Genomic DNA, 25,311 nt, shown 5'->3' with positions numbered 1-25,311 from the left:
TGACTATACAATTATAATACCATTTTAGCTCTTGGAGAACAACTGCTCCTGATACAGTTAAAGAACAAGCATTCCATACTCAATTTCCCAAGTCCGTGGTACGTATCCTAGTTAGTATTTCCAATATCAAGACATGTTAAACAACATATTTAAAACATATTTTCAGCTGTATAAGCCAGCCACTTCAAAACGTGGACTGAAGCAAACCAATTTCAAGAAACATTCAAATTAAATTAGAAAATTAATTATAAATAAAGAAAGTAAATAAAATAAATAAATAAAGTAAAGTAAGTAAGTAAGTATAAGTAAAGTAAATATAAATTCATGTACATGATTGCACTTGATAAGTAAAGAGTTATTTTGTTAGTCAGTAATAAAGAGGTTCCAAATTATTTTTCTTTTTTCCATTATTACTTGACATTTTTGCAGCTTTTTGAAATTGATATCAAATTTTTTAAACAAATCATGGTTAATTTTAATTCAACTTGTCCTATTTTACAAGTTACAGGTATTTTACATTATAATGTTCTCAATTTTGGATTAAAAAATAAGTTCTCACATTTGAGAAGGGGAAATCTTCTAATATTTCAACCAAAAAATCAAGTGTTAAAGCGATTGTTTACAGAAATATTTATTTAATTAAAATGTCGATTATGGTTTGGAGTTGGTACTATTCTTTTTTAACCGTAATGTGACTTTCCAAATTTATAATAACCACAAGTTTGTATAAGAACAGCATTGATGTATTTCTGTAAATGAGAATTTATTTAGTATGTTATTTTAAGGACCACAAGATGCAATTCTAAGTTGAAAAATTGAGTTGCCCTTCCACACTTGGGGTGGTTAAGAGGCAAAATAATTCTACCGGTTTATTTCCGTTATTAAAGATAGAAAAAGGCGGTTATTTCATTATTAACTGAAATTTTCTATAAGTCGTCCTGCCTGCAGAAGTCTGTAAGTGGAAGGTAGTTATAAAATGCATTATTGATTTTGATTAAAGAGTGAATATAAATATGTCAAGGCTTTATTATGAAATGTTTTAAAACAGTGATTTTCACATATATTTAATTTAACCGTCTGAAAAATTATGTGTGGTAACTCAGTTCTCAGTTAATTCAAATCTACAAGTAATAATGTATATGGTTTCAGAACAAAAAAACTATTTCTTCAATATCAACCACTCTGACAAACAACCCAATATTTTGTTAGCCAGATAGTATATATTAATGTGAAAAGTTTCACATGAAAGGAAAAATCTGAGTATGGACAGAAATGGTGAGCCTTATTTTCAAAATTGAACAGTAAAATGATCTAATTTGGATATTCTGACAAAATGTCCCAATTCGCTATTTCATATGAGCTATCATTTATTTACATTGAAGTGCGACTAATCTTGTGATGAAGACACTTAAGATATTAATAATCAGAACATTGCTTCATCTGTCTAGTCATTTTAAACAGCTAAATGGTTTGACAAATCAGTTATACCATGCTGTCTGTCACTTTGAAACACGTGTAAATATTTGACCAAGACCGAATTGCAACACCTATTTACAATAATAAAAAATGAAAATAAGTTGGGTTACAAATTTTTAGGCTATCATTATTATAACTTTTTAAAATTTTAATAATTTTTTTAAATGCCTCAAATAATAATCACTCTTTCTAAAAAAAAATGGTTCTATAGTTGTTTCTGTTATATTATTTCGGTAATTGTAGTTTCCAGAACAAACGTGACCTCAAAATGTTGAGGGAGATTAGCCGTTAGTACTGAATGGTGGTTTTAAGACTACATTTTGCCCTATTAAAATAACGTTAGCCTAATCTTAAAGTTCTTATATATTTTTTATTTGTTTGATACCATTATTCTTTAAGTGAACCCTACTATTATGTCCAAAGGTCTTGTTCTGAGGCACTGTACCTTGTTATGTTGTTAAGTACTACATTAATATGTGCAATTCAAGTGGAAAATATTTTTATTGTATGCATTAGTCATCATATTGACTTTATTTGTGGCTTATGCAAGGATGATGTTATTATTATCACAAAATTGTACTATAATTCATGAAACACATAATTTAGCTATGGTAGGAAGGGTTGATTCAATTTGAATGTTGAGTTTAGCTCCATTCCACCTTCTATTTATTGCAGCATCTGGTATCTGACGCTGTCTCAGACTTGACTCCTGGAATATGGAATCGTGCTTGTTTGAAGAGATTCAAAGAAAGTCTGTGACACAGAAACAAACCTTTACATTGTTTCGACATCAGAGACACCTATAAATTGGTGAAGTGGCAATATCACTGTCTCATCTCAGGGCACCTCAAAACGAAGTAAAGGTTCATTTTGAGCTCCTTTGTCACAGACTTTCTCTGAATCTCTTCAGACGAACATGACTCCAAATTCCAGGATTCAAGTCTGAGACAGCATCAGATACCAGATGCTGTATTAAAAAGAAGGTTAACTGGAGCTAAACTCAACATTACAATATTCATTAATCGATCTCACTTTTACTAAGATCGCTTCTGAACCTTTAGCTCAGTAGTTTCTCTTTTGTTTCGTTTAGCTCAGAATTTTAGAGTTCATAGAATTATATGACAAATTTTCATTATAAACACTTGTTTCCATGCCTATTGTAAGCTGTTTAGACACTTATGGATGCAACTAGTATTGTGAGTTTCTGTTGCTTCAGTCAACAATATTACCGCTAGGATCAGGTCACAAGACATGAACAGGTAGGAAACTAGTATAAAAGGATGTATAAAATAAGATTATTAATGAGTCTCTCAACCAACATAACATATACTCAAGAGTATTGAGGATTGGCTGTCAACATGATCTGCTGGTTTTCTAGACATTTAATCGATTACAAATATTAACCCATATATACCTAGAATATGGGGCAGATAAACTGTCCCTCCTAGCATACCGTTGTACTAAAAGAGGGTCGACACTGACCCCATGGGCTTACACAGGTCATGATCATGTTTTAGTGCCCGCAAGCCCTGGAGAGATACCATACAAACTTAAGAGCTCTTCCAAGAAAATCAGTTTGGTAACTGTCAGCTAGGACTGTTGAAATTTCTTTAATATAAACATGAAAAAGATGCATTTTTGAAGTGGTCTTCAGCCAAATTTAAATTTGTAAACATTGTCCTCCCAGTACATTAGAAGAGTATTATAATATCCACAGAAATAAATTTAGTTTTTTAGTAGGTATATATTATATCGTAAATACGACATAATACACCTAGTTCCTAAGTCACAAGAAGAACAGTATTGTAATATGACGAGCAATGCGCGCGTGCGAGTGTATGTGTGTGTGAGTGAACTCCAGAGCGAGCTAGAAGAACTCAGCAAGGTTTAAAAATAAAACTGCCAAAGTTATGCCATGGCACTTTGAGGTTAGGAAATGTTGTGAAATTGTGTCAGAAGAAGTTTTAGAAATTTGCTTCAATCCTATCGTATATTCTCACAATCTCTATACATGCCATCTGCCATAGAGGAAGTTTTAAATTTAAGTGTTACTCAGCTTGCTTTAGTAAAGAAAAAAAACAATCCATGGAATCACAAATTAAAGAACTCTTGTTTTTTTTTCGAAGCCCATCTGATAGCGCAGTCAGTAACAACAACAATAATAATAATACCAACCGCTATAAGATTCTTTTAGAACTGGTTGATACGTATTAGGGCATATTACGGTTTGTATATGTAATCCTCTCATTTTTCACTTCAATACTGTGGTTAGTGCGGATTGAATCAAGACCAGATAAGATAGGTCTGGGAAATATTAGGCTTAAGCTGGCAGTGACGGGTCGAGGGAATCGTATTATGATCGTGTCTTTGAATTGAGTGGTTCTAATCCTTGTGGTCAAAACAAATTATTTCTTGGGGAAATTTAATCATCGGAGGCGTGATACCTCCACTGATTAACATTTACACAAGTTTAAAAAGAATGCTCTTGGTAATAAAGGAACCTCTTACTATCCGCCATCCTGCCAAAGGGGATGTGGCTTTTTCACTCATTAAAATTATTCATAGCCGTTATAACTTGATTTAAGAGCCTGTGTCATGCCTGTCATGCCAAGTTTTCTGTGGGATGACTTATTTATAGGGGGGAACGGAGGTTATGGTGTTTGAAAATTCACCCACCCATAACGTGTATAACTTTACATTGGTAGCGTTGAAACGCGTAGGAAAGGAGATGACAGGGTCTTGTCCAAGGTAATAAATATTTATTTTTCACAACCCCTGCATGTAGAACACAGCCAGTGCACAGCAAGGCTCAGAGGTAGAGCCCCTATTATTTTCTGGCAATGATAAACACCTTTGGATTGCTACAAGTGATATTTTTTGCAGATGCCACCAGTACGCAAGTGGGAGAGTTCACCAAATGGCTGAAGGCCTAGCTGAATAAACATTTAAAAGGCTTTTAAGTAGATGTCTGAAAATATGCTTGTGTTAGTTGAAGTAGACATAAAACATTATTTGTAGCCTGAGCCGTAAAAATTATGATTTACTGAACAATTTGAATCATATGGCGTTTGTTTTAGATTCAAAGCTGTCTGAAAAAGTCCGGAGAACCATTTGTTTTCAAAGCTATCGAGAGTGACATTTCTACAGAGGGAGCTGAAATCCATGCTTACCGAAAAGCATATAAAACCACAATTTACAATGCGTTATTTCATAGTCATATTCGTCATGGGATGATACCATGGGGTCACGTAGTGAGCTATGGATGTTTTGCTTATACAGAAGAAATCATTAAAAATAATAACAGTCTCAAGCTACTATGAATGTTGCTTGGCCATCATCTTTAGACTAAATATCCTGACAAATAATAGTCATTACTTGTATCGTTTACACGTCAAGGAAATTGAAGTATCATTTGGCCAAAAGAGCAGATAATAATTCTCATAACACATATGTGAAACACAATATAAATATTCTTTGTTGTAGGCTGAACAAAACAAGGAACTGTTTTCTGGTAGTGAAAATGCGCATTCTTGATCTTCAACATAAGGAATTTGCAATTCCGGGAGTTATGGTCAAGACTGAAGTCGTGGCTGGCAGCAAGTCCATTATACTACATTAAGGAATATTTTCAGACAGACCTGAGCAGTGTCGTTGCCATCAAAGTAACATGAAACAATAGTAAATACATATATAGTAATGTATGTAGTAAAACTGGATTGTTTATACAATGCCAACTTATTGGCTCTCGGTTCCTGCATTACTTCGATTTGAAGGGAAGTCTCGTTTCTTTATTGGCAACCCTGAACGATTGTCATACTCTCTGTCGTCGTAACCAGCAGATCAATATAGTGTTGGTGTGATTGAGCAAGAATATAAGTTGGAGTGTAGATAGGACCTACATTTTAACATTTAAAATGGGTTCGTTATTTAGAAGTGAAGAAATGACTTTATGTCAGTTATTTCTCCAAAGTGAAGCAGCGTATGCTTGTGTTTCGGAGCTAGGTGAACTTGGTTTAGTTCAGTTTCGTGATGTAAGTTTTGAAGTCAATTTTTCATTACCTCATGTAAATGTAGCATATTTATGTCATATTTCTCAGATTTTAGCATATCCTGTTTAATATCTTTATACTGTCTAAGAAATCAGCGCCTAAGAAGCCGACTGTGGACTTCAATTAGTGATTGTCCTGGGTCCATTGTAGTGGACGGGGGAGTTCACAGATATGATAGCCTACAGAAATATCTCAAAAAAATGATTCACTTTTTTATGATTCAACTTTCAGCCTAATTTTGAATAGTTTAGGCTAATTGGAATATAGCTATTAGTTCACAAAACACACTTCACCTGTTTCCTTGAATGTTCAAGTGGAAAGTTTTTAATATTAACCCTTTGGGATCAGCATTAAATTTATGTGATTGACCTCTCAGATTGCCTGGGCGCATCGGTGACCATGGCTGTTCTCTGCATCAGGTCACTGATTTATGACCATGCCTTGTCCCTCAGCTCGGCGGGCCATACCTATTGACCCTCGCTGTTTTCAGTCAAGCTCGTTAGGCCACTACGTTTGGCCCACTATATTGCGGAGTTATAAAATTCAATCCCTTTCTTGTTATGGCTGGGAAATGCTGCAATCTCTTGGCCAAATAATTAACAAAATTAACATTTCGTTAAATGTGGAATTAATGGACGGAGTGGCAAAAGACGAGTTTCTTGTTAACTAGTAATCCCGCAATGCATTTGGAAGCGTCCTACGTGCCGCCTGCAGTAATCCTGATAGCCGTGCGGGAAGTGCTATGATGCTAAACAGTCTTCATAATGTTTCGTGATGAATAATCTCCCGCCTGAATACAAATGTGATCTAGCGGAATAAATAAGAAACCGTTTCAAGTAATTTTTGTCTACACTAGATGGCAGTTGTTCTTTTATTTATTTCTTTCAGACCCAATTGACGGTATTTGGCCATATGAGAGTATTCAATCAGTTGTTCCAAGTAATCAGCTGATTCTATTTCTGTTTGTGTAATGAATATAGGTTGTTACCTCACTTTTACGTTACCGGTTGCCTTAATTGTAAATGTTTTGTTGTGTTTACCGTGAGTAAAAAACGTGGCTGTTTGTGTAATTACTGATTACGTAAAATGGTGTGAGAAAGACTTACAGACAAAATTTGGGTAAGATGCTCCCCTGAGACTTACTGCTCGGCATTTTTCCGCCACCATCCCTGCTACAGATAAGAAGGACAAGCCAAAGAGAGCATGCCACATGTGCAGATAGCAGCGGCGCCGGGACACGATTTGCCGGGATTGTGCCATTTCACTTTGTGTGTTCGACTGTTTTCGCGCCTTTTATACCACCAAAGATTTTTGATGAGACTTGTGTACTGTTAATATTTTGTACCTAACTTGTACCTTAGTATATTTTATTTTATTCTCATATTTTGTAAATATAATAACTTTTGTGCACAATTAGATTAATTTCTGTATAAATACAAAAAAAAAACTTAAAAAAAGTTTAATTGATTGTTTTTCATAAGACATCTAATATAGTAAACCCAAGTCACTTTTTATTACACTCTTACGAGGAAAAACCCACCAGTCATAAGGTTAACCTATTCCTATCGTCCTTTTGAACAGAACAATATAAGGTTTCAAGTGATGCAAATGACAAATAATGAAGTTATATAACATTAAAAGTGTAACTATTTTTCTCACACAGATTAATATTTCCTTTTTTATCTGTTCTGGATGTCACGGTATTTTTTTGTGACCCTGAGTCAAACGTATTGGTAGCTGCTGATGTTAGCCGTTGCCCCATCGTTAAATAAAAAATAATCTGTAATAACAAAAATTGTGAAAACAAGGGAAATTAACCTAAATAAAAGATGATTTTGTTTATTTACACCGTCTGAGAATAAAATTTTGTATCGGCCTGACACAAGTGTCTCCAGTTATCATGCCCCATGCTGATGGCGACATATGAAAAACGTCCCTTATTGTAGAGGTTCTGATCACGAATCCCTCCAGTCATTACTGCTAGCAATGAAACGCAACTTGGCAAACAAATATTGTAAATTCACCCAACCATAACTTCCTACTATCTTGTAACTAGATACTAATGTAAATCATATCTAGTAAACTTAACCATTTACTTTCTTAATCATGTGTCGCCATTCATGTACACCATGTGTAACAATCGAATAAAGATTTTTCTGATTCTGATTCTGATTCTGATTCCCTTGAGGTAGTACCTATCACTAAGAGATCAAATTGTAGAGGTTCTGATCACGAATCCCTCCAGTCATTACTGCTAGCTATGAAACGCAACTTGGCAAACAAATATTGTAAATTCACCCAACCATAACTTCCTACTATCTTGTAAGAAAATTAGTTCTACTTTTAATGTTCTAAAATTCATTGTTTATAATTTTCATCCCATAAAACCTTGTATTGTTCTATCAAGAAGGACGATTGCAATAGGTTAATAACGCAAATCTCGTTACTGGTACGAATAAAAATAAATTTGAAAATAATGCAAACAAATTTAACTAAACTTTTTACAAACAAATAAATAGTGTAAAAAACAAAAAATAGTTTAATAATGATGCAATACTATCGTAACCATAACTCCGTAATTTTGTGTGTACGTATAGTCTATTTACAAACTATCAGGTAGGCTAACTTCCGATCACATAAAAATACCTTCTCGATTTAGAAATAAAACACAATTAGGCTATATGATGAACTCATACTCTCTATAAGGCGTAGAACGCTGAAAATCATAGATAAAAAGAAGCACAGTACACAAATATAATCACAAAATGATATTTCTATTTCAATAATTAAACAACATAGTTATTTGTGATTTGCACCCCCTAAAACCATATATAGTTTTGTTCAGGAGGACGAGCAAAATACAATAACAACATTGAAATTCTGATTGGCCACTCCGGCCGTTACCTTCACTGTTACCAATATTTCTCTATTTGCAGCACATACCATAATAAACATGGTTCAGAATTGCTTTTTTATCCGACTGTCAGTGTCACTGTAGCTGCTATCTAGCACTATTAATTTTGGTTTGAGATCTACAGAGAACAAGAACTTGTTTGAAATCAAATAAGAATGTGGATTCGAGCTGTTTACTTAGTTGATCTTGTGATTTGTCAACAGCAATGATTGTATTAATTAATGAGAGATCAAACCAACTCGCTGGACTCGTGAGCAAAGGGAATTATCTCACACTAATTACGTGATATTCCTTCCAATGGGAAATCTTCTTAAAAGACCTGTGATTAGTTTGAATAAATGTCTCTTAGAATAAACAAATTTAAATAGGCTAATCTGCAGATAAAGTTCTGTCTATAAAAAGACATATTACAAGTATTTACGAAACGAGGGAGGTTGCATGTTAGAAAATTACTAAAAATAGTTTTTGAGCATACAAATAAAACCATTGATAATATTTTAAATGAAAATGAGTCTAATAGAAACACAGCATGCAAAATAGAACTTGTACTTATTATAAGTGAATGGTTCTATTACTGTAATAGGTTAAAAGTATATCTCAGGAAATATTGTCAAACTGGGTACAGAGGACTTGAAATTTTTAAATATTTTAAAAACTAAGTGAACAAAATACTAATGGAAGTCAAAGTCACATGAAGAGATAGTATGGGGGAGGGATAAGATAATCTTTCCAGCTGCTAATATTGTTAATCACAAAAATATTGCCAGATCCAAAAAGTGTGGCAGTTCTGAGAAATTTGGAGTTTGTGGAATTTAAGTGGTAAAAAATCGAATTTTCTAAAGTTCTACTCAGAAAATAAAAAAACTAATGTTATATTTTAGATGGTCTATCTTTATTTTTGAAATATTATATACTTGAATAAAGTAATCTTGTTAATTAAAGTATTACTATAGTTAATTAACTAAATTGACAAAGATTGGTATAGTATTATATTATTTCTTATTTTAGTAATCAACTATTCAGATAATTCGTTTATTTGTTTGAATTTTTAATTGTTGCATATTGTGAAATGAAATTCAAAAATTTCTTTATCAAAGAGGCGGAGTTAGGGGTATGAAACCCTCTCTATCACTCAACCACATATAATGTATAGTAAATTAACAAAAGTTTAATACGTGTATGGTAAATTATTAACTTATGCTTTAAATGGTGAACAAAAAAATTACTTAACTTATACAAAATTAAATCAATTAAAAGTAAAAATCTATATATTGAGATAAATTCAAGAAAACTTAAAAAACACAAGATAAACTGTATATATCACATTCATCCACTCTACTTCAGATGTTGTCCCATTTAGTCCAATTACGCTCCAAGGCTTTACCGTATCCTAAGTAATAATTTATAGAGTATACAGAACAGATAGCGAAATTGTCATTTTCTGATAAATGACCACAATTACTCATGTTGAAAAAACCGAATGTAGATTAAGAGAAATAGATAAGGAAGTCTGCACTGCATGACTGCCTATGTGCATGTGGGTGAGTATCAACACAAGACAAGTATTCTAGAATTCGTTTAAGAGAAATTTGATTCTAGTTGTTAACATAAATTAACTAAATTAATGTTTAATTTATAATTGGAATACAATCCCCTGCAGTGACACTGTTTTACACATTGTTACTGTTAATGTAACATTGTTTTACAGAAAAAAAAAAAAAAAAAAACAGCACAATGTTTCATTATCTTATTACTTTTACTGTTTGATGATGCTTCAAAATCTATGTAAAAATGTTTTCAATTAAATTTTGTCCTTATTTTGCTTTATAACTAACTCCTGTATTATTCTAAATTGTACGCTGATGTTGTACATTGTATTTAACATGCGCATAAATACAAATAAATTATATCTGTGACAGTTGTTATAGCGTCCTACTGACAGGACCTGTGGGGGAATTAAAATCATTTCTTCGTCTGGCAAAAGACTAGTGAATAGTTGTTTAAAAATATTTCTCCTATGGCAAACAAGTAGTCACCAGTCGTTTTGCAGTAGTCTTCTTAAAAAAACTTTTGTACTAGAAATCTAATTTAAATATGAATCTAATTTAAATACGTAATATTGTTTACCAGAGTAATTGAAATTGTATCATAGTTTGACTTTATGTATAGTTGTTCATTGAATGATAGTGCTTGTTAGTATTTACGCTCAAAAAACACAAAGCCGTAACAGAACGTTGATTTGACGCCTCTGGTTCAACTCGCAATAGTTCACTATTTATATAATTTACACACATATAAATATTTCCACATTAAGCCTACGATGAAAATTGAAATTTAAAATTAAAATCATAAAATTCTGGGGGAAATAAAACAAAAATTGGAAATATAATTCTTTCATCTTTTTGTACAGAAGTATTCTTGTACACACTTGGTATATTTGAATTTTTAATCTGTATTTTTATGATGCTCTACTTTGAAAATTACTTTTTAGAGATTTTTGATTTTTATATGCAAAGGCAAATATAATATTGATTTGAAACCAAGGAAAATATTAAACTGGATATAAAAACATCCTATAATGTATTGAACAAGAGCATTGATAATATTGTAAAGGCCTATTTTACTTCAATAATTTGTTATCTAAATTAAATGATTATGTGTACAAATAGAAAATTTGTGTCTACCATTGCAGGTTTTTTGTCTACCAAATCCAGGGTTTATACAGCAAAACTAACAAAACGTGATATCAATTAAGTTTTATTTTTATTCCTTGCTACCATTTGAATGTTATCACAGTTTGATAATATTCATTCTTTTAAAAGTTACATAACCTGAAAGTATTTCAATATGCCACATATGTGGTGACACCACTCAGGCAATGGTATATGCATCAAGGGTTAATGTCTATTGATCTTGTTTCATAATTCATGAACATAACTGAATTTTGCTGGGAGACTACATTGATATTCTGGTTCACAGTGGGGGACCATGATTTACTCACAAAGCAAACCATAGTTGGGGTTGTAGGAATATTGTGCATTAGAATTAATGCAACTGTACGCATATGCGATTGTCACTATCCCAATTGTGAGAGTTGGTTTTTCGCAGACTGCTGAATACTCATTCCTGAAGATAGGACTAGTCAATTTGTTTTACTGATATAACATTTTATCAAACTGTCTGAATCAATGTGGCAAGTTATAGTTTTGAGTAATCCTTGTAGTCAGGCATATAAGTTTGCAAAAACTGTTTATGGTGTTTAAATTCCAGGTTTTTCTTTGTTTAGCAGGTTTCACGCTGTCAGTGGATGGTATTCGCTTTTTTGAAAAATTATCTACAGTTCTGGATAACTTATGCTGGGTTTTTACTATTTCCAGTTGAACCCTGAGGTGAATGCATTCCAGAGGAAGTTCGTTAATGAAGTGCGACGCTGCGATGAGATGGAGCGAAAACTTCGCTATTTGGAGAAGGAAATCAAGAAAGATGGCATTCCTATGCTGGACACCGGGGAGAACCCTGAAGCTCCACAACCTCGGGAGATGATAGATCTGGAGGTATTTGTTGTAAAACTATTGTATTTATTTCCTTTCTATCGTATCACTTACAGGTTTAGTTATGTTATACTGCGGGTACCTCTGTTGTAATAAAACTTCACTTCTGTTCCGAGTCTGGCTGTGAAGAGTTAAACCCATTTGCACTAAGAGACTCATGTTCCCTGCGAAGTACTGTTCAGAAAGAGCGCTATCAACGCTGCACCACCCTGTGGTTGATCTATTACGTCTTGTAATCTTGCCGCAGATCCCTGAAACTATTAAAACTAGTTCTATTTAATTTCTGGTACCTCAGTTTAGCCTGCAAATGCAGGACTACTGTCTGGATAGTGTCAAAGAAACACATTCACATACGGCTCCTTACAATGTGTTTTGTAAATGAGTGTGTGTCATTTTTCATATTACAAATATTCAAACAATATTTGAATAATTGTCTGTGCTTTTTTGTGTTGAATAAACACACCACAGCACTGTGTCGTGCAGTGCTGTTACGCTGTTATACACTATGTGCGGGACCAGTGTCTGGGCAGTTGGACTGCTTAGGCACAGAACCGAGTGAAAATCAAGGTCACTTAGGGCATTTCTGGTTCTTTTGAATATCGCTCATCACAAGCACTGTTATGATTTTATATCTACTAAAAGTGCCTTAGCAAAAAAATTTAGGCTATTGTCCAGACAGTCCCGTTGATTTTTTACGCTTATGAATGTATTATGTAATATAGTGATATTACAGCATAATAAACCGAGTAGCACTAAGTGAATGAAAATCGTGAGTTTAAATTTTGCTGCAATTCAGGTACATAATGGGGTTCTTTTGTCGCTGTGATTGTGTTAAGAAAGAGTAATCTGTAGTTATTGATTAAGATGTTTATGCAGATACAGACTTTGACGGATGCTTGTGGTAGGCTATAGACTGGGCATAGTAAAGCAGTAAGTTGTGTCAGGTCAGAGCGATGTCACCAGTGAGGAGTAAGAAAGAAAAGCATTGAGTCACTACCAAGCGTTTCTAATACTAATATTATTTACACTTCAACAACGGTAGTAAATCTGAAAAATAATAATAATTCTGATTTTCAAACTCTCCAACATTTGACACTCACAATTCTGTTGATGGTATTAACTTGGTTTAGGGCAAATGGATTTTTAATGAATGAATGAATCAATCAAAACTCTTTATTTACATGAACATAGAGTACAGTAATGGCGTCGTTATTAAAGATTTGTACATTTCATATCTTAAAATTGTATATACAATAATAGCTTAGTTGAAACCAGTCAAGAAGATATAAATAGGTAACAGTTAGAGTTGAAAAAAGGTGATGAAGCTAAGTTTATATATGGTACAGAAATGTTACCATAAATAGTCAGGCATTGAAAAATTCTTCTAGGGTGTAAAAAGATTTCTGTAGCAGCCAAGTCTTGAGCGATGTCTTGAAGTTCTTGTCTTCTCTATGTCTCTTCAGATCTTCTGGGAGTTGGTTGAAGAGTTTTCTTCCCATGTAGGTAGGTTTCTTTTCAAACAGAGTGAGGTGGTGCGTTGGCAGGGCATAGTCATATGCGTTTCTTGTGTTATAGTTATGATTGTTACCTAGGTGGTCAGGTTTCTGAGCTATTTTGTAGCAGGTGGCCTTGCAAATATAGAGTGAGACCACTGTCAGGATTCCAAGTTCTTCAAAGTACGGTAGATCTTGCTTTATGGGATGTAGTATTGTTTGTATAGTTCAGTTCAACTAATTGCTGACGGTCTTTCAGGTAGCTGACAAGCCAGTTTTGTGATGCTCCTCTAATGCCCATGTTCCCTACTTTTTGGAGAAGTAGAGAGTGGTTTAGGCAGTCAAAAGCTTTACTGAAGTCCAGCAGCATGGCAGTCACAGTTGTACCCTCTTCAAGTTGTTCGATGATGAATTCTGCCAGTTGAACTATAGCTATAGTTGTGGATTTACCATGGAGGAAGCCATGTTGCTGGGTCGTCAAGATGTTGTAAGTCGTCAGATGTGTTATCAGTTGGTTTAGTAAGATCTTTTCCACTACTTTAGATATTGTTGGGAGAATTGATATTGGTCTATAGTTTTCCACTGATGTTACACTGCCTTTTTTGTGAACAGGGAATACTTTTGCAAGTTTTGTTGGAAAAATGCCCTGTGAAAATGAAAGTTTGATTATGCGACATAAAGGACTCACTATTTCATCCTTGCAGTGTTTCAGTAGTGTGGAGGTGAGTTCATGGATACCTGCTGATGGTTTTGATTTCAGAGATGAGAGTGTATGGGAAACTTTTTCTGGTGTGGTGGGATGAAGGATGAAGTCAGGTATTTCGCCATAATCTTTGCAAGTTGGTAACTGATTATTTACGGCTTGGCCAGCATTGTAGAGAGTGATGTCAGCTGTTTTTGTAAAATACTGGTTGAAGTACTCAGCTATTTCATTAGGATTCTTGATTTGTTCATTGATTACAAGTTTTAGTGATTCGTCCCTTCTACTATTTTTGCATCTTTCGTAGTTAATAGCCTGCCAGATAGCCCTTTGTTTGTTGTTTGAGTTTTCAATGAAGTCTGAAGTTAAATGTTTTCTTAGCTTTTTGTAGAGGTCATATTCTATTTTTCTGTCAGCAGTTTCTATCTTATGGTCATCGTAGCCAGTTGTCCTTTCCATTTCCAGAGCTCTGAGGAAGGACTTTCTTAATTTTTCCGACTCTTCATTGGTTGCTTTAAATATTGCATTCCTTTTCAGTCGGGATTTTTATGAGGGCATGTTAGATTGAGAATTTGAATGAGGATTTCATGAAAATAGTTATACGATTCTTCTGCAGAAGGAGTGTTGTAAACATTTTCCCATGTCTCTAAATGAAGTAGGTATTTAAAATAATCCATGTTTTCCTGTGAGAAGTGTCTTTTAGATAAAATGGGTGGAGGTAGTTATTTATTTAGAGTAATAATAGTACAGAGCTGAGCAATGTGGTCTGATAGGCCAGTGACGACTAGATCAGTGTCAATTTTACTCTTGTCAAGGTTTGAGCAAACAAAGTCAATTGATGATTCAGTGTGTAAAGTGACTCTAGTTGGTGGAAGATCTATCCTATTGATGTTATGGCTGGCCAACATGTCTTTTAACTTTCTATTTCTGTAGTCATGATTTAGCCCATCCACATTAATATCACCCATGATAATTGTGGGGCACTTCCAAGTAGGAATGAGGTCTATTGTACTAGACAAGATGTTGAGGGCATTGTCAAGGCTTCCACTCTGGTATTTTCTTGGTCTGTAAACACCAATTATGTAGATTGTGGTTTTACCCATTGTCATCTGTACTACGTGAGTTTCACACGTAAGTTCACTTGCAAGGTCAGTTGTAAAATTGTATATTTCGTTCCTTAACCCTTCACTAGCAAAAGCAGCTACCCCTCCTTTTCTGCAATTTTGACGCGGGAACCCTCCTATTAAGTTGTATCCTGGAAGCCTTGTACTTGACAGCTGGGACTCTTTAAGCCCATGCTCGGTTAAGATCACTAAGTCAGGTGAGCGTAGTTCTAGAACATGTGTTAGTCTGTTTATTTTCCCTCCTATGCCGTCAATGTTTTGATGAAAAATCCTCAGTTGGTGTTTTTGGTTGGTAGAGTTGTGCTTGACTATGGTCTGGTTTTTGTGGAGATATGAATTTCTAAAACATTTTGTCCAGTAGCGTTTGCAGTCAATGCTTCTGTGGAAGTAAGCGAATTTGGTGAAGGAGCTGAGTTAACTACATTGAGATTACTAAAAAAGTTGCCATTGATGGTTTTGTAGAAATCTATATGTCTAGTAAAAAACATGTCTATGTCTTCACCATCAGGACGGATTTTTGCAGTTGAGGGAGGGTTTTTAAGCTGTGTAGGCTGGAGGATATTATAGTTCAGTTTTTTCTGAGTGGTTTGGCTGGCTCCAACTGTGTCAATATTAGGAGAGCAATAGAGGTGTTGTCCATAGAGAGTTGTTGTATCGTTCAGTTTTTTCTGAGTGGTTTGGCTGGCTCCAACTGTGTCAATATTAGGAGAGCAATAGAGGTGTTGTCCATAGAGAGTTGTTGTATCGTTCAGTTTTTTTCTGGGTGATTTGGCTGGCTCCAACTGTGTCAATAATAGGAGAGCAATAGAGGTGTTGTCCATAGAGAGTTGTTGTATCGTTCAGTTTTTTTTCTGAGTGATTTGTCTGGCTTCAACTATGTCAATTTAGGATTTGAATTTGGCTGCCTGGAGAGAGACGTTAAAAACTGTTTTCTTATCAGGGACCGTTTGTTTAGTCTGATTTGGTACAAACTGTTTAGTTTTTGTCTTTTTTGGACCAGGTTTATACGTGTTATTTATTTGTACAATCAGTTCACTTACATTAGAGACTTTGGAAAGAGAAAGAGTGAGGGATTTAAGCTGATCATTTAATTCTTTTACAACTTCCTCCATTTGGTCTTGTCTTATCTTTATCTGAGCTAGTTCAGTCACCATGAGGTCACTTGATTTTATGGCAGGTTGTTCGTGGACTGTTTGAGTTCCTACGTCCTTGAAAATTGTAGTTTCTTGAAAATGTGTCTTAGGTATTAATTGAGTATTACTTTGTTCTACCAAGCAGTTTTTCTTCTTATGTAAGGTGTTTATTTGTTTTTTCAAGATCCAATATTTTTTTCTGTAGTTCTTCTAATAAAACATTCTAACATTTTCTTAAAATAAATTTTGTAGTTCTGATCTATGCTGTTTTTCCTTTTCAAGTTGTGCCAATGTTTGTTGAAAATTTTCTTGCAGGATTTCAAATTTATGGGAAAATTTGGTTTCTTGTTCAGACATATCTTATAGCTTCAGCTCCAGTTCTGAGATTGTACCTTCTAAGGACGATTTTTGTTTTAACAAGACAAGATTACTATTCTCCTTCAATAGTAAGTTTCCAGCTTCAGCTGCAATGGTCAATGAGGTTTCCAAGTCTGTTTCCTCTTGGTCTTCATACTTTTGAACATGTTGTTTGACCATTTCTAGTTCCTCTGCTAAACTACAGGTTGTCAAGATATTTCCCTGGCGTTGATTGCCTTGGTCAGCAGTTTTAGGACTGTGCCCTGGTGAAGGACTACATGTTTTTTTGTCATCCTGGTTAGTGGATAAAATTAATGATGATGTCATTGGTTCACAGTTTTTACATGTCCAGTTGTCAATTTCTTCTTTTTAATTTTTTTCAATTGCTTGTCAGAGATATTTTTGCATCCAGCTTGGTACCATTGGTTGCAGGGGCCAGTACAATATATACCAGAGAATTTGACACCAATACTGCAGTGACCACATGTATATTTAGGCCCTGATGTAGTCTTATTTTTGGACATTGTAAAATTTAGTTATATTTAAATTAGCCAATTTTTTTAATAAGAAAATATGTCGTCAATAGTAAACAAAAGATTCAGTTTTTTACATGCTGGTTTGGCTGGTTCCAATAGTCACAATTAAAGATTCTGTATGTAATAATTCTGTTAATAATAATAAAAATGAGTATTATTATTTCCTAGTTTATCCCTATCAGGTCAAAATAGATTGTTAAGATTCTTTCTGCAATCTTTGTGGAGTCAGGTCCCATACAACTACTGTACAGCTGTGTCAGTGTTATTGCAGCTGTCAGTGTGGCAGCTGTTGAGTCAGCACAGTCAGCAAATACCACGCCTAAGATTGCCTAAGATTATGTGTAACATGAATGGGTGTGGTTGATAATTATGGTTAAATAGGCTTCAGTTTTAATATTTGTGATAGTAACTATGATTAACAAAGCCTGTTAACAAGATAAAATAGCTTATTGTGGATAATGAGCTGCCTTTTCTCTAGAACTAGGTCAGCTGTGTCAAAATTACAAGTTTTCTTCCTTTCTTATCTTGCAAATCTTGATGTGTTTCTTTATAATAAGTTCACTTACAGTTGTTGAAGTGAGGTTGTGTGTAGTTTCACAGATACGTGTGTTGGTTTACCCATAAAAATTTCTACTATTTCGGGGAGCACTTTGCAGTTAGTGTAAAGTGTCCGCCATCTTGAAAGGTTCTCCATGATGATAGTTCTTGAATGATAGTAAAACCAAAGAAATATATTTTAGTTTCAGAGATTTCCCAGAATAAGTTAATGTAGAAAGCATCAAGTTTTTGGGTGTCTAAATCGATCAAAATCTTTCTTGGGAACCTCATGTAGCATACATTTCAGCTAAATTGTCTTGAGTTATATTTTTACTATAATAACAACTATATACGATCTGCTTAATTTGCTTTCTTTCAAAGCATAATCACTTATAGTATCTTACTCTGAGGTAACGGTAATCAATTTAATAGGATATTGCTATTTCAAAAAAAGTCGTTAGATTAATCACAGATTCTCACAAATTGGATCATTTGCAAACCCATTAAAAAAAATTATAATTTTTAACTGTCATAAATCTTTATATTTTTACGATCATACAACTATTTACAAAGAGTAACTTATCCACCCATCAATTATGACAGGACATCCACAATTATAATACAAGGAATAAGAAATATTTTGCTATTGATACACCTATTTGTAGCCTGTAAAAATCTCAAAACAGTTATACCATACTAGGTGTAAAAATGTTCAACAACGTTTTTGCCATGTATTGTGTGATTTAGAGCTGGAGTCTGTGTCAATCAATGTCAGGGGCTATGGGTATTGGAGGATCAAGCATAAATCATTAATCTGTGGAAATTGACAAAACTTTATATTAAGTGTATAGTACACTAACAGTGGACTATAGTACAGTTTTTAGTTGGTCGTATCGTATTCATGATTGTCATGTAAGCATATAAATGATGGTGGAAGAACATAAAGGAACGAAAACATCAAGGGACGAAAGAAGTGTGAAACTTGTAGCAGATGCTCTCAAAGAGAATTATCATATGAGAAACGATTCAATCAAGGGAAACATTTCTGTGTGTTGTTCCCTCGCTGCTTGAGTGATAGTGCCAAAACAAAGATGTGATATTGAAGGTCAAAATTTCCTGCATCAAATTCTCACTATTGATGAAACGTAGAGACTTTAAATGACATGAACACATGGTCCAACAAGTGGAGAGAACATTCCAAGAGGAACGTATCCAAAAAGAAGTGTGTGGAAGAAGTGTGACGGGACCGTATTATTGAACGGAAAAATGCACAAATCTTGGACTCAGTTGCTGGAGGCAGGGCCACTTGTTTTCCATGACAGTGCTCACCCACACGTCGCCAGCGTCATAACTAATCAGCTCTTTGAAAACGACTGAAAAGTGCCAACTCATCCATCCCATTAACCCTCCAACTGTTATTTATTCCCAGAGTTGAAACAACCCATTGTAGGACATCGTTTTTCATCTTATCTAAGCCATCCATCAGATAGAGTACTAGATGGAATTGCAAAATTTCCAACACGTTGGAACACGGTATTTGGGAAATAGGTGTGTTATATTTTAGGATTGTATAGAGATGTTATAAAAAATAAACATGTAAATAAATTAATAATAAAGTATTATTTATTAAATTCCCCTTGTCGCTAACCAACATATACCGTATATAACTAGCTCATTTCAGTAACACTATAAAATAGTATCAGACTGCTAACCCCTTTGATCTTATAATTCAATCAGATCTTATGATTGGGAGCCCAGACTAATTTGGGAGTGTTACAGCCCTGGTCCCAACAGGTTTTTTGTTAATTTTATTCATTTAGTCTCACAGTTGCTAAATATAATTAATTTTATGAATATAATATATATTTGTTTAAATAAAAATTAATATAACACCATTAAGACATTCTAACTTGCATTCCATTGCCCCAAGTACCACACCCCAAAGCCGCCAACCGCAATTCCCCCTGAACCCCCAGGATAAAGGCCCTGTCCTCCACCAAAAGCTAGCGCACTTATCGATGGCTCCGATATTTACAGGTAAAGCATTCTACAACTTACAGTCAGAAACTGTACATGACTTACTAAAAGTACTGTAGTTGTTCACCTACAAGAAACCCTACAACACCTGATTTATAGTAGGTAAGAAAAACTACAAAACAGAAGTTAGAAACAATACAAAACTGATACCACAGCGTCACTATTTCAATTACCAATTATTTAGCATTGAAATAATAATCAATTAAATAGGATCATTGAAATAATTTGTAGGAGATATGAGGGTATGTCAAATATAGATAGGACTGATTATCTAAAAAGATTCCAAAGGAGTATTTGATTAATAATCAGTTGATGGAAAGGTAAACCGTACTGTTAGTGAAATGGGAGAAACGAACGCAACTCTCTCGTATCCCTTTACTATTAAACAAATCATGCGTAAACAGGAAGTGCATGTCTCTGGGGAGTAGTGGATTAAAATAGAGTTTTTGACCTAGGAAGGGAATAAGTCCAACTGAAATTTTGCGACAATTACGGCCACTGTTTGGGTACCTTGTGAAGAACCTGTGTGTTTGCTTGGCACAAAGAAATTTCTGAAGGCTGTTAAAAGGTTGAGAACGAGATCAAAGGACGGGTGTAACCGAGGTCAACATTGAGAAAGTCCAAAATCTCATTGAGGAAAATCGGCACATAACTCTCTTTGAAATCACGATGTACAATATTATGAAGTACTTGAGGCTGCAAAATTATCATTCCAAAAGAGCAGCAATTGGCCAAAAGTGACATTCTTCTGTACGACAATGCCAGGCCACATGTGACTAACGCTACGAGGCGAAAACTGGTTGCATTAGGATTGGAAACACTAAAACATCCACCCTGTATCCCAAACTTGTCACTCTGAGACTTTCATCTTTTTGGACCCCTCATAGAAGTACTTGGAGGCCAGAATTTCAAGACAACGAAGTGGTGGAGGCTTTTGTGCTCCAGTGGCTAAGAAACATACAAAGATCTTTTACAATGATGAAATATAAAAGCTCCCAATCCTGCAGTTATTAATCTAGTGTATTTCATAGGTGGTAAAAAAAAATAATATATATTAGTAAGTTTAGTCAGAGTTTTAATTAAAGGGGAATCAGTCCTGTTTGCATTTGATACACCCTCATATTTGGAGTTTTCAGAATTATAAAATGGTCATTAACAACATACTGTTGGTTCTAGTGCTAGGTCAGCACCTACTAACAGCTCAGTACAGCCCTCCAAATTGTTGATTTGTATTAAACTTAGCAATCAGATGCCAAACAAAAATGGTCTAGATTGTCTCTGAATAATTATTAAATTTGTCAGTAGCCTATAATACATCACTGTAAATGTTTTATGCCAGAGTAGTACGAGGGTTAGTCAAATAATAACAGGACTTTTCTTGTAGAAAATTTATTGGTTTAGAGTAAATACTATTTTCAACACATCTTATTTATCTACCTAATCACCACTTTTATAGACTAATTTTCCCGACGGAATCGGAAGTTTTTTAATGCCATCATCAAAGGTTGAAAATAGCCTTGTCTGTAATTAATTGCGTATGAACATCTTCACCCGTTCATCGTCAACAAAGTTTTTACCTCCCAATTCTTTATTACGTGACCCAAATAAGTGGAAGTTACACAGTGATAAATTGGAACTGTACCATGCATGTTTAAGTGTTTCCTACTGAATTTGGTTCAGCTTTCCTTGATTCAATGCAGTTGTGTGTGGCAAGCATTGTCATGGAGGAAAATTTCAAATAAGCATATCTCTCCTTTTTCCTTTAGGCCAGCAGTCTTACACCATCAAACAGTTGGCAGTAGTACGTAGCATTTATTGTCATTCAAGGAGAAAATAAATGAGCAAAACGTCTCTGTAGTTCCAAAATCTACTTCCCTTCAGACAGACTGGTCCTGTCTCCAAGGTCAGGGGATACAGCTTTTGTTTTCCACTAACATTGAAGAATTGTTGGTACTAGTTGTAGACTTGAGTCCTAGAAAGTGTTTTTTTTTTTTTTTTTTTTTTTTTTTTTTTAGTGAACAGTGCAGTTAGTTAACACAAAATGTTGACAGATTTTCCACCTTCCAATGACTAAAACTTGATAAAAATGCAGACATGTGCACCTCTTGCTCAGATATTATGCTATTAGTGACCCATCTGGTCTGTTGAGCTGTTCAGCCCCCACATTATTTTACCTATGGAGTCTTGAAAAGAAAAGTTTAGTTAATATTTGATTCAACCTGCTAGTAGAATATATAAACTTATGTTTCTTATTTTTTATTTGCTTCTATTCTTACAACCAAGAGAAACCGTTTGTTTTTAACCAACCCTAGAATTTGCCTTTCACGTTGAAACTACAACACCCTTCATCTGAAAATAAAACATTAGCTGCTACAAATCTGTTGGTAGAAAATGATTTAACTTTGGGTTGGTATTTCAGGAACTAATCAATTCAGCGTATTGTCTTTTCACAATGGGACCTGTGACGAATCGCCGGCAGGTATCGTTATGTAAATGTATTTTATAATCTTACATTGCTTTGTCCCTAGTGATCGTTGTTTTGTTTGCCGAGGATCCTAACAGTGTTTGGGTTGCACTACTGAATCTATTGCACAGAGCTTACTTACAGCAACCACCAACCCACAGTGTGGTGTATTTATGTTGTTTGATTACTAGTGCTTCAGATATATGTATGATTACTATCTGAGCACTCGACTATGTGATATCAGTGTTATTTTGTGGTTAATAGTGTTTACTACTCTGGTGATACACTGTATTAAGAGAGTACTATTTTTGTTTCTGATTCGGTTTTATATGTTAAATACAATTGTAAATTTGGAGTAAAACATGAAAATGTAATGAACTAAATTCTGTTAGGAAAAGTACGAGAATTTACTTATATTGAAATACTGTTGGTTTATAGTTTGTGTTTTATATAGTAAGAAACTTATTTTTTGGTGTTATGCTATGTGTGTTATATTATCGAATAGTGTCACCTGAGGAACATCTGTTGTTCTATGGATACATATAAGTGTTATGTTTAGATTTTTATGTCAAACTTATGGTTTTAATTTATAAAAACTAAATGAGTAATTACATATTTTTAAATGTACAGAATATTATAAATTCAAGGTACAATCTTACTGCAATGTCAGTTGAAGTAAGCACTCACTGATTTCTACTGTTTAAATTTGAAGTTCTTTCTCCTTTTATTTGGAAACCAACTTTTATATTTTCCATTTATTAAAAGATGTTTCTTATATTTGTGGTGACTAAAACAAAAATTGGCGCTTGAAATGCACACAACTCTTTCCTTCATTACTCACTCTGAAATCTTTTAGAGGAGGTTATCTTCCATGTTATGAACATTCTTGCCTACCAATTCCGGTTTCTTGCTTGGGACCTTGTGCTTAACCTGTGTTGTGGAATATATCATTGCGATAAATTGATATTCGGATGATGATAACGGTATTTTGTGTGTATATATTTTTATTGTGACAGTGGATATAGTTTTAAAGTGATTAACACCTAATGATGGCTGTGTCTACAACGTTGTTATCCTATTGATCTGTCATCAACAATGATCTGTAGAGAAGGAGGTGGGTATAGTATACCTCGGTGTTCTGTGTAAAGTTGTAATTTAAAGTGAATGATTTAAAAGGATAATAGGATTCGGACATTTTTTGTTACATATAACAATGGCAAATGTCTGAAATTACACTATCCTCTCATACCTTGTTATTTCAGAAATTTCTAAACAGTGTAATTCATTTGTAGTGGTTCGAGATACATAAAAGTTAAACTCTGCTGATCAATAATGCAATCTAAAATCTATTCTTAATGTTAGCAGTGACTCTGCATATCCCATGACCATTTTAAAAAGCGTTATGATTTAATACACTTTTTAATTTTTTTTACCATCAAGGTTATTTGAAAAGTAATTTAAGTTTTCTTGCAATGAGAATGTAGGAGATTGAACTCACCTGAACTCTCAGTGACTCAAGTGTAAAAAGTTGTGTCAGCAGCATTTGCCGGTGCTGGTGCCGTTTTCGTCTCACTAATAATGTAAAACAGTAGTTTTTCACTGATAACGTAAAAAAGTAGTTAAAAAAATTACTTTAATTTGTGGAATTTCTATTTTATGAATTTAACTATATCATTTAATCCTTTACAAGTCTCCTTTTTATTCAAATTCAAATTCTTTATTGCCAGAACATCTTTACTATGTATAGCAGTGTCAGAAACAAACTCAACATAAACAATCATCTATGATATACATTGCCTAGGCCTAATAACAAGTGTCTATCAGATTTAGTATAATAATAGTGATTTCATATGGGCTGATATTAATAAATAGTTTTTTCACACTTTTCTTGAAACAATTAATTTCAAAAGATTTAAGATGAGAAAAAAGAGATTTGTAGAGTTGTGGTTTTTTTATATCAGGTGTCTTAAAAAAAACCCTCAAGTTAATAAAAGTTTAAGTTCCAAGCTTTATTGCTTAATGTCCACATTGAAAAGAATGAACACTATGGAAGCTTATATCTTAAAAAGAAGAATGGGGCTTTGAAACACTACTTTCTTTTCGAGTTTAACCTAACATTAACATCTTTGTTTCGAATTTGTTTTAAATAAGAGTTCCATTTTGGATTTATTCTTTTTATTATTATTTTTTGTCAAATGTATAAAAATAAAGTAGTTTCAACTTTTTGACGTAAGTTTTTGTCAAATTTTCCCTGCTAATGGCAATTAATGCAAATTGTGTCTAATAATTGTAGCTTAAACACTCATTTTTGAACTACTTTATTATTTATTGAAACTTTTCTTCTTTTCTTAGTTTGTTGTGAAGTAGCGTATGCAGTTCAAAATTAAGCTAGTAAAATCATTTTCAATTGCATTAACATTTTGTACACAAAAGACAGCGTTTTCATGTGTATGGCTAACCAATATTACTGTACTGACAGATTGATCTACCATTTAGTATTAATTTTAATATATATATAAAATAATTAAATTTGTATAAATGGCAATAGCCAGATTTTAATTTTTGAAGAAACATTGAATCACAAAAAGTACTTGCTCCACTGGGACTCGAACCCGGATCTCTCACTTGCCGGGTGAATGTGCTACCATTACACCACAGAGCCCTTACTTTTTACGATTCAATTATTTTGTATTGGCCGTATCTGTCACATATGCGTTTAAATAACCAAACTAACATATGATCGGAAGACCAAATACCTGTCAAATGACTTTTATTTACATTAATTAAATTTGTATAAATGTCAATAGCCGAATTTAATTTTTGAAATAAACATTGAATCACAAAAAGTACTTGTTCCACTGGGACTCGAACCCGGATCTCTCACTTGCCGGGTGAATGTGCTACCTATATATATATAATAAAATTATATTGGGAGAGCCG

The 25,311-nt window shown here is 33.9% G+C and overlaps 1 protein-coding gene across 1 annotated transcript in view; it reads left to right on the top strand.

Annotated features, from left to right (window-relative positions):
* The first annotated feature begins 5,300 nt into the window (after positions 1-5,300).
* The window catches only part of LOC124369957 (V-type proton ATPase 116 kDa subunit a1-like), an 88,535-nt gene continuing 68,524 nt past the window's right edge, over positions 5,301-25,311 (top strand). Inside the window, 2 exon segments of the mRNA XM_046828183.1 lie at positions 5,301-5,507; positions 11,817-11,993. Of these exon segments, the coding sequence (XP_046684139.1) occupies positions 5,391-5,507; positions 11,817-11,993 (294 nt within the window). The 5' untranslated portion in view covers positions 5,301-5,390.

This window comes from Homalodisca vitripennis, chromosome X (genome assembly GCF_021130785.1).
Source record: "Homalodisca vitripennis isolate AUS2020 chromosome X, UT_GWSS_2.1, whole genome shotgun sequence".
Taxonomy (NCBI): domain Eukaryota; kingdom Metazoa; phylum Arthropoda; class Insecta; order Hemiptera; family Cicadellidae; genus Homalodisca; species Homalodisca vitripennis.
The sequence above is the reverse complement of the archived record's forward strand: the minus strand, read 5'-3'. Positions and strand labels throughout refer to the sequence as shown.